This window comes from Monoraphidium neglectum (assembly GCF_000611645.1).
Source record: "Monoraphidium neglectum strain SAG 48.87 unplaced genomic scaffold scaffold01465, whole genome shotgun sequence".
NCBI classification, from domain to species: Eukaryota; Viridiplantae; Chlorophyta; class Chlorophyceae; order Sphaeropleales; family Selenastraceae; genus Monoraphidium; species Monoraphidium neglectum.
In genome coordinates this window covers 2,394-12,277 of record NW_014012163.1, presented here as the reverse complement: position 1 = coordinate 12,277, position 9,884 = coordinate 2,394, and the positions used below count along the sequence as shown (strand labels likewise).

Sequence of the window (9,884 nt, the reverse complement as noted above, 5' to 3'; positions counted from 1 at the left end):
GGGTTGATGGGTGGGCGCCGGGGGGGGGCGGCGGCACGTGAAGCAGCGCGTCATCCCTGGGGTAAGTGGCAAGGTGAGGGGCCCTGGCCACGGCTGGGACGGGCGCCTCTGGTGAAGTGCATGCCGTGCCGCGCACTGCCCCCGCACCGACTTGGCGCCGGCGCAGACGACGGCCACAGGTGTGCGGCCCAGTTCTGTGAGGTCTGCTGAGATGTCCATCGATGACTCACCACCCCTGATGGGTGCGACAGTGCAGGCGGCAAACATGGGGTGTGAGGCCATGTGGGTGACGTCGAGAGCTTGAAGCCCACCGGGGGGGGGGGCGCAAGCTGGGTGATCGGACACAGTGACAACACCAGGATTCAGGGCAGCCAGACGATACGGGTACCTTCATGCAGGACCAAACCAAAGCTGTTGCGGCCAAAGTGAGTCCCCGCCCATGTCCCGTGCCTCAACGCTCGCCTGTGCACGCCACCGATGCCGCCTGTCACAAACACGCGGATGCCGGCGCGCGCCGCCAGCAGCATGGTTGCGCTGACGGTGGTGGCCCCATCCGCCCCACGCGCCATCACAAGAGGCAGGTCGCGGCGTGACACCTTCCTAACAGCCGCCCCTTTCCTGGCGATGTGCTCAAGCTGGCTGCGCTGCAGCCCTGCTCGCAGGTGTGAGTGCATGGGGCCGTGCGGAGGTTCGTTGAGGTGGAAAGAAGGGTGGACACCTGAAATTTGGTGGCTGTGAGGCTGTTGGCGCGGTTCGCTGAGCCACACAACTATGTCAGGCGCACGGCTGCACCTGCACAAGCCGGCAAGCATGCACACGGTTCAGATGATCGCCCCCCTTCTCCTCTGCAAAATGGCAGCTCTGACTGCCCAGCAATCCACCCAGCGCCGCATCTTACCCACGCAGCAGCGGCCCCCAATGACGGCAATGGTGGCAGGCACCGCGCCTCCCCGCCGCACAACGCCCTCCACCTCCAGTGCCGTCTCCAGATTCTGGGGGTAGGGCATGCCTGTGGCAAAAGGGCGGGGGAGGGGGTCAATGCATTACGCTTCCGCCAAACCGCCGCTGACATTGCGCTCATCGAGCAGGCCACCGCGACAGACTCCATGCTTCTGCAGCCCCACCATGGCTGATGATTGTGCTCTCCAGCGCCACCACGGGGCGCCCCTCACGCAGCGCAGCCGCCACCTCCTCTGCAACTGCCAGACCAGAGGGCGGTGCTGCCGCTGCGGCGCACTGCGAGAAGCGGTGTTCGCAGCTGCATGTGTAAACCAGGGGCCGAGCGGCATGCCTGGACTGTTGCCATCGTTTTTCCCAGGCGCATGCTTTGGGGCGGCACCAGATGCGCAGCAAACGCCATTGCAGTCGCTGCTTGCCTGCGCCGTTGCACTGGGTGTGCAGCTGGCACACTGCTCGCAGCTACTTGGGCTCAGCAGCTGCTTTGCCAATGTCACGATCCTATTTTGGGCGCTGCCGCTCATCTCGGGCCGCGGGCTGGTCGAGTTCAAACTTGATGCAGGTTTTTGAGCACGTGCTGCAACGCATAGAACTGAGCGGTTGTAAACATCATAGGGCCTGAAGCGCTAACCTGCGTCTTATGAACGCGGCTGCCCTGTATCGATATGCCCAGAAGGTGACGCCCAGGCAGAGGAGGTGCCACCAGTGGTGCACGCCGCCGACATGATTGGGATGGGGCTCGCTCCCAGCAAGTATCCTCAATCTGTGCCCTATGTCCGTGCTTCGGTACATACAGATGCGCAAAGCTGGTAGTGAATTGATTCTCGGCCATGCCAACGGCCTAGAGTGTGTAATCTTGAACAGCGCGCCACCCATCCCTGGACGCCTGCGCTGTTGCGCTGGCCCTCGATAAGCTGCTGCCTGAACGACTCATTGTGAGGGATAGTGTCACCTACATGATGCCATCCATCCGCATGCACCATATCTGCCTGTCTGTATGCTGTTATGATAGCCCAAGTAATCCTCATCACGTGGTTTTCGTGCTGACACCACACTCTCCTATTCGCCCTTGGCTCCTCCATGCCCGTGAAGCATGTAGCGATTTATCAAGGGCTCACCTCTGCTGTACGCATGCTGGGTTTCGCTTGGGTGTGCGTTACAATCCCAATCGTTCCCTGCTGTCTGATCAAAGCAGCAGCACGTGCTATTGGAACTCTGTGGCACTGAGTCTTGCTTCAATTCTACTGTGTGGGGTCTGCGCTCATGATGTGGCCGGCATGGTTGTGATTTAATATCTCTCATTGCCTGGGCCTACTCAGGAGTCTAGTGCATTCTGGGCTGCAAGATGCTTGGCGAGCTGTTCCACTCGCGGCGGACATCACGCCTGCTGCGTGCCTGTGGCAATCACCCCGGGCAGCCTGCACCTGACATGTGCACTTGGCCCATGCACACGCTCGCCCGCCAGCCATGGCAGCTGTTGCCAATGTGCTGGCACCTTACAGATGGCGCGTGAAAAGCTGTCAATGCATGGGACTCACGCAACGCTGGTGGGCAGCCGGGGCATGTGCCACCCAGCAAACAGATTTTGCGTGTTGCTTGACCCCTGGATGTTTGCCCAGATTTGAGCAATGCAGGACTGGTGAGTTGCCAATCCTCAGCTTGCGTTGCCACAATTTCAAATCTCCTCAAGACCCACCATTGGGCCGCCCAGGTGAAAAAGTAATGCGTGTTTTTGCCACGTCTCTCTAAATGTTAGGGGAGCCGAAGTTAATTCTGGGGTGCGGGTAGCAGCCGCGGCCGCCAAAAATGGGGGCTGGGTAAACGAACGTGCGCACAAGTTCGTGCGCCGCGTGTCACTGCATTAGTCACCCAGATCATGAGTCACGCTTCAGGATTAAGTATTACTAATGAGATGAATGCAACGCACAGATCTGGACCGACCTACAATATAACTACTTGACATAGCAACTTGAATAGCAACATAATAGCATGAATCATGAGCGGCCTGCGGTGAGGCGGCGCGGCGGCGCCCTGCCGCCGCGCCCTCGGCCCCGGGTTCCCTGGCGCTTGGTGCGTTTGGGGGCCCGCTCATCGCTGGATGCCCAGCCATCACTTGTGCGCCGATCAGCGCTGCTCGCGCTGCCGCCACCTGTGTTGATGGCGGCAGCACGCTTTTTGCGACCCTGCTCGTCAGAGTGGTGCTTGCGGTGGGCCTCGCTCTGCATTATATTACCACCACCAGAATGTATTCTTTGCAGAGGGTGCATGGAACCGTATTGATTTGCGATGCCAGCAGGGGCAGTCTGCAGGTCATCTTGCTGCCCGCAAATCACACACACGTCATCGTGTTTGGCGGGGGCAGAATCCTACTGGTGCTCAAAGAAACTCCCACAATCAATTCGACGCAGCACATGCACGTTTTGAAGCAGCTCGTGCGTTGACCGCAATTCGCGGTCTGGCGCTGCCCCCGCGCCCCCGCTGGGCTCCCAAACATCACCAGTCATATTGGGGTGTGTCAGAACCCAGAAAGCACAGCAAATTAGGTTTCAACCTGCTGTGCAACGTGCTTGTCATGCAATGCAGGGAGGCCTGCCTGCTGACGGCGTCACGCAGCCGGCCGAGTCTGCTGCTGACAACGCTGGTGAGTGCTTGCATGACTCTTTCGATCTTTGTGGGATCGGGGTGTTGCGCCCACGTGCGATGCACAGCAGCGCGGTCACCCGCAGTCACATTTGTACGTGTAGCTTGTTGAAACGCCAAAACCTGTACTGCGGTGACAGCGACGCGCCAAGACACCACTCTCGCTGTCGAGGGGGTGGAACGAGCCATAGCGTTTTGTGAGCGGTGAGGTGACTCAGGCATCTCTAGATGTCATCATTATGAGGGCCGGACGTTCCTCATCGCGGCGGGCGCTTGGCGCCGAGCGTGTGCGCTACAGCACATGCAGAGTCGGGTAAAAGTCGTGCTCCCACAGGCTGTTCAAGCACAAAGTCCATGCCAGCCCGTGTGCTGCGGCTGATACGCCACTTGAATCCCTGCCTCACTGGTATGTCGCAGGCTCAGGGATGCTGCTCGATGCATTGGGCTGCGGACTGCTGGGCCGGGTGCTGCGGCACCTGCTGCCAGCAGATGGGGACGGTGATGACAACTGCAGGTGCACCATCCCGTGCACTCTGGCGCAACGCTGTCGCGCAACGAGGGGCGACATCCGGGCTGCAAGGCTGGCGTGCCGCGCGCTTGACGAGGCGGCGCGCCAGGAGCTGGCATCACGGCTAGTGCTCTCGCCACAAAACCTGGCCGCCGGCCGCCCTGACTGGTCGCGCTTCCCCGCCGTCACGGCCCTGGCGTTTGACGGCTGGTTTGTCACGCCTCCAAAGCCGCAGCAGGAAAAGCAGAAGCCGAAGCAAAAGAAAAAGCAAAAGCAGCAGCAGGAGCAGCAGCAACAGCGGCAAGAGTCATCGAATCCATGGGACACAGTGGTGCAGCAGCATCACCTGCTGGACGACACCATCCTAAGCGCACGCAAGCGCCGCCGTGGGGTGGTGCGCGGCGCCAGCCCGCTCGAGCGCCTGTTGCAGCAGGTCACGCACCTCGAGGTTCAGGGCGGCCTGCACTGGAACTACCTGGAGGACATCCTGGAGCGCCTGCCAAACCTGACTCACCTCGTCGCAGGCGGCGGCCGCTACCATCAACACGCCAAAGACGACGCGTACGCCGCCACCCGCGCGATTGGGGTCCTTGCCGTCTGGGAGCTGGACCACCGCCTGCAGAGTGTTGTCGCGCCCGGCATGGTGATCGACTACGAGACATACGCTCACTTGTCGCGTCTGCCGTGCCTGTCCGAGCTCGTCGCCGACGGCATCGACGAGCAGTGGGAGGAACCCAGCCTGGAGCTCACGTCGCTGACCCGGCTGTGGCTTTCTCAGACCGGGGGCAAATCGAGGCTCAGCGTCAACCTCCCACAGGCCGAGGAGCTGACAAAGATTGATCTGACCCCCGCGACCGCCGACGAGCTAGCCCATGCCGCGCCTCGGCTGCGGCGGCTCTCTTTCTTCGACATCACGTCAGACCGGGGCGCGTGGCGGGTGCCAGTCACGCACGCCTTCCATAACGTGACGCACCTGTTCATCCAGGCAAACGAGGGCTTTGTCACGGCCCACTTCAAATCCCGCTTCCCAGCCCTTGAGCACCTGGGGCTTGAGGTGAACATGGACGTCTACAGCGACGACGATGGCGATGGCGATGGCGATGGCGATGGCGATGGCGGTGGCGACGCCCGGTTTGACGTCGCCTCCCTGCTGGCCGGCCTCACGGGCCTGCGGTCGCTGGCCCTGGAGCGCGTGGAACCGGGTTGGATCACGGCGGCGGCGCGGGACGCAATCGCGGCGATGATGCGGCTGGAGCGGCTCGGAGTTCCCGTCGACGTGGGCGACCCCGCTTCCCTTGCTTGGCTGGCACGCGCGACGACGGTGGTGAGCCTGACTCTCGCACCATGGACAGCCACCTTGCGTGATGACGACCAGCCCGTGGAGGTCTCCCTCGCGCTGGAGGCTGCCGCGCACCTCCCCCGGCTGGCGTCCCTGGTGCTGATGGTGCCTCTGTTTACGTCGCCCGAGACGTACCCAGCCGTCTGGGACGTCGCGCCATTCCTGCGGTTCGCCCGCGGGACGACATCCCTGCGCACGCTGGTTTTCCGGGACATGGCATTGCCGCCTGACGAATTGCTGTGCGTTCTGGCAGCACACCCCCGCCTGAGGGTCGTAGAGGCTGCATGGGGACCAGGAGCGGCCGACGAATTGGAAATTTCAGGGGAGTTGCTTGAACTGTTTGAGGACAGCTGCTCGGCAGGCGGGCCAAGCATGCAGTGGGATTTTATGGAGTGGAAGCCCTGGGAGTGCAGGGCGTGCTCGTGGAAATTGCCCCTTGCTGAGTAGTGACGTTGCAACCGGCAAGGGCACCTCTCAATTGTTGCGACGCGCTCACCAACGTGACTGGTTGGACGGGCATTGTCACGGCATGGTGCATGGCTTGTGGAGATTGACAAGTGGTTGCATACGAACCCCATGACTTGTGCGTGCACAAACTGTGTTGATGCGAACCTGCTTCGCATGCCCTGAGTAATTCTCGGCACTGAATGACTTCTAGACACCCAACCTTTGTGCTCGTGAAGGCTGGCGCTTCGACCGCGCCTCAGCGGCGGTGGCAGCGCTGCGCATGCGGTGGTTCCTGAGAACCAGCGCCTACCCGTGACTGCTTAGGGTCTTCTGTGCGGAATAGTCGGCTCATCTCAAGCACCTCATGTTGTTCACAGCCGGTGGAGAATTTTTATTGACCGTTGCAAGTAACAGCCAAACTTGTTACAAGGTGCGTGCACTGCAGGGTGGCTCCATAGTGACGACGCAGGTAGCAGATTACGCCGAGCCTGTCGTAAGGCGTGCCATCAGGCGCATGCATTGCCTGAAAGACCAGTGCTGCTTGGTCAGCCAAGGCAGGTGCCATGCTCAGATGTGCCATGGCGGCGCCGTCATCGCAGCAGCGGCTTGCGCGGCGCGCGCCTATGCGGCGTGCGTCCGTCTAGCTCCAGGCGCGCGTATGCCTGCCTTATGTGGCCAGGCAGCAGCGCCCCGCGGTGGCCCTGGCGAGCTGCAATGAGACGTGCTGCGGTCGAGGGGTTGCCACCGGTGCAGGCGCCACATGTGAGAGCTGTTCGCAAAACCCGAAACCCTTCACACGGCTGAATGCAGGCAGAGGATCGCAAACGTCACCAGCATTCGGAAGCAGCCGCGGCACTGCGGGCCAGGCGCTCAACCCTCTTTTCCTCCAGCTCCCCGCCCCCAGCATCCCTCCCCCCTCACCCTGCTCCACCAGCTCCCCCAGGAAGGCCTTGGTGATGGAGCCCAGGGCCAGCAGCAGCAGGGGGTCCACCTTGTCGGAGCGCGTCAGGGTTGACACCAGCTGTGGCAGGGTGGGGGGTGGAGTGTTGAGGATCTGGGGTGAGGTGGAGGGTCTGGGGATGCAGCTACAAGGAGTCAAGGGGTGGGGTGGGCGTGGTGTGCAGTCACGCAAAGGTGGCTGTAGCTGGCAAACGTGCAGCAGGTGGGGACTACCACAAGGCAGGACAAGGGAGCATGCGGCCAAGGGACTGGAGATGCGCCTCTTGAGAAGGCACTGGGCCACAGCCTGGGGCATTATGCTGCACTTCCCGACACGGTCACCTCCCTGTGCAGCTGTACGTGATCTTGTCATTGTGTCATCCGCACCCTGTGCGCGTGGCCTCACCTTTTTCATTGATCTGCTGTTGAGGCGCGCGTTGTTGAAGGCCACAAACCGCTCGTACTGCGCATCATCCATCGATGCCATAACTTGGCGGCTGCGTCATGTCATGGGTCGCGTTGACAAGACGGTGCGTCAGATAATAATACACAACGTGCGTGTGTGTGTGTGCGCGCGTGCTTGTGAGCACACGTGTGTGTGTGTTTGCGCGTGTGTATGAGTGAGGTATCAGAGCCCAGTGGTTGGGCTTGGGCTCTGCAAAAGCGTGGGTGCTGGCTAGTGCTGGTGTGAGGATATATGACTGCGTAGTGCGTCAGCCTGTGCTCTGGGCACCCTGGCGCCTGGTGGCCTCGCCCCTCCCCCCCCCCCCCCACTCACACTGTGGCGGTGTGCTCCTCGTCCACCACCTGCATGTCATCCAAGCGGTCCTTCTCTGGCTCAGGGGTCTTGAGCAGGGAAGGGGGGGAGGTGTGGTGAGGGCGGCAGTGAGGTTTTGGCACTGAAGCTATGATATCGCAGTGTTTGCGTTTGCAATCAGCCCTCAATCCTTGCTTTACTGCAAGTGCTGGACAATCTTCGCTGTCCCCCACCTGGGCAGGTGTCCCAAAGCCTGCACCCCGCCCACCTGCCCCGCGCCGCCGCCGTCCTCGTCAGCCCCCGCGTCATCCAGCCCCAGGTCGTCAGAGTCAACGTCGCCCTCGCCGCCCCCCCGCCGCGCCCGCCGCGAGCCGCCACCACCCCGCCGCCCCTCCTCCTCACGGCCGCCGCCGTGCTGGCTGCCGCCGCCCGCCCCGCCCTCGCCGTCGTCATCCAGGCCCAGCGCCTCGTCCAGGTCAGCCCAGCCGTCACCCGCCTCGTCATCCGGCTCCGCCGCAGCCGTGGCCGCCTCCAGCCAGCTGTAGCCGCCGCCGCCAGCCGGCGCAGCGGCCGCAGCGGCCGCTGCGCCGGCCGCCGCCGGACCGCCGCCTGCTGCTGGCCGTGCGAGGGAGGGCGCCAGGCTGGGTGCCAGGCTGGGCGCCAGGCTGGGCGCGAGGCTGGGAGCAAGGCTGGGCGCGAGGCTGGGCGCGAGGCTGGGAGCAAGGCTCGGCATCAAGGATGGTGCCAGGGACGGCGCCAGCGAGGGCGCTGGCGGCTTTGGCGCGAGCGATGGCGGCAGGGAGGGTGCTGCAGGCAGTAGCGCCGCCTGTTGCAGTGGTGGTGGCTGCTCCTCCTCTGGCTGCTGCAGGTCGTCCATGTCAAAGTCCTCAAAGCCCGCGAGGGCCATGGCTGCTGCGGGGCTGCTGGTTTGCCTGGCAGGCACGGGTACCCCTGGAGGGCGGTGGGGAGGATGCTGCTGCCAAGGCGCCACGGGCCCAGCCGCATGCGCCCCGTGCTTGGCGGCAGCGCCACTGATGCCGCTGGCACGGCGCGGCGCGCCGCCTCTGCCGTTGTCCTAGCCTATGCCGATGTCAGTGCTTTTGGCGCGGAGTTGCTTTGTGTGCAGCAAGCTCGCTCCAGCTGAAGCCGCTGCATGGAACAGGCGGCACAATGCAAGGGCGTCTAAAGGGCTACATCCATGAACCAGGCGGGCAAGGGCAGCTGCAGTGCACAGCGGCACTCGGCTGGCGTGCGTACAGCGGCACTCGAAACAGCGACGCGCACAGCGGCACAGCGGCTCCAACCACCAACTTACGTCGCGAGAGCGTCCACCCGATCGAAGGTGCCCACTAATGACGTCGTTACAGCAGAAGGCGTCTATTTTATCGCGTGTGTCGGGAAGGAGAGAATGATCTGTGTACCACCGTGGGGTGTGGCGTATGTGCAAGCTTGAAAATGTTCCGTGCACAAAGTGTAAACGCCTGGGCGATGCATAGGAGCATGGGTCTCGTTTGGTTGCCATCATGCCATCAGCTGGGCGATGACTGTGCTTTGCACCAATCGCACATCGCACAAGTACTGCGTCCTACCTACAACCATGATGCTGAAGCGGCCTGTGAGCGCTTGCTACACAGAGCATCACTCACTCATACAACAACTAGGCAGGCTGGGCTGATGCCATTATGGGGTGCCCCTGTTGAACGCCAAGTTGTACCGCAGTACTCTGCTAGCCCTCCCACCTGCCTGCACCTGTTGGCTGCTCACCTGTAGCCTGCACACACCACGACCGTGCCCGTTTGTTCGACACAACGATGGCCTTGGGAGGATGGATTGTGTGGTGATTTTGGGTAGTGAGGTACATGCAAACCTGCTTCAAGGTCATGGGGCTGTTGCTGCGTATGCACGAATGAACCAATGCATGCTTATAACTGCACTCCTTTGTGGCATAGCAAGGCAGATTGTCAGGCAATAATTGTGGGAGAATTTCCTGTGGCTATGTGTGCTCTGCGAGAGACACCTCGCATCCTTCCAAAGGGAATGTGCTGCGAACTGCAAGCTAAGAGGTGAGCAGACTGGAAAGTGGATGCCAGTGTGAGTGAAACTCACGAACAGAGCAAGCCATTGGTAGGATTTTTGTTGTGCCAACGCACACTGCATGCCCTGTCATGGGTACGAGCCCATTTGTGCCATTCAAGATGGATTGGGGGTTGTCAAGCAAGAGGTCATTTCGCCACGGCGCGCGAAGGCTGTGATAATTGCCTGCACTTGCCTTTTCGGTCGGCGGCTGAGTTTGGATG

General features: G+C 61.9%; 3 protein-coding genes across 3 annotated transcripts in view; 1 reads left to right on the top strand and 2 right to left on the bottom strand.

The window, feature by feature from the left end:
• The window catches only part of MNEG_7971 (hypothetical protein), a gene marked incomplete at both ends in the record, with an annotated part of 2,514 nt that extends 1,154 nt beyond the window's left edge, over nucleotides 1–1,360 (bottom strand). The window contains 3 exons of the mRNA XM_014043558.1: nucleotides 972–1,009; nucleotides 1,125–1,236; nucleotides 1,340–1,360. Of these exons, the coding sequence (XP_013899012.1) occupies nucleotides 972–1,009; nucleotides 1,125–1,236; nucleotides 1,340–1,360 (171 nt within the window). The remainder of the gene's footprint in view (nucleotides 1–971; nucleotides 1,010–1,124; nucleotides 1,237–1,339) is intronic.
• A 2,174-nt stretch (nucleotides 1,361–3,534) lies between these two features.
• MNEG_7970 (hypothetical protein) lies at nucleotides 3,535–6,215 on the top strand (the record flags this gene model as incomplete). The annotated part of the gene is made up of 3 exons (XM_014043557.1): nucleotides 3,535–3,598; nucleotides 4,015–5,611; nucleotides 6,128–6,215. The coding sequence occupies 3 exons, from the start codon at nucleotides 3,535–3,537 to the stop codon at nucleotides 6,213–6,215; spliced, it is 1,749 nt and encodes a 582-aa protein (XP_013899011.1).
• A 153-nt stretch (nucleotides 6,216–6,368) lies between these two features.
• On the bottom strand, nucleotides 6,369–8,494 carry MNEG_7969 (hypothetical protein; the record flags this gene model as incomplete). The annotated part of the gene is made up of 5 exons (XM_014043556.1): nucleotides 6,369–6,379; nucleotides 6,813–6,912; nucleotides 7,237–7,327; nucleotides 7,609–7,676; nucleotides 7,856–8,494. The coding sequence occupies 5 exons, from the start codon at nucleotides 8,492–8,494 to the stop codon at nucleotides 6,369–6,371; spliced, it is 909 nt and encodes a 302-aa protein (XP_013899010.1).
• Nucleotides 8,495–9,884: the final 1,390 nt, after the last annotated feature.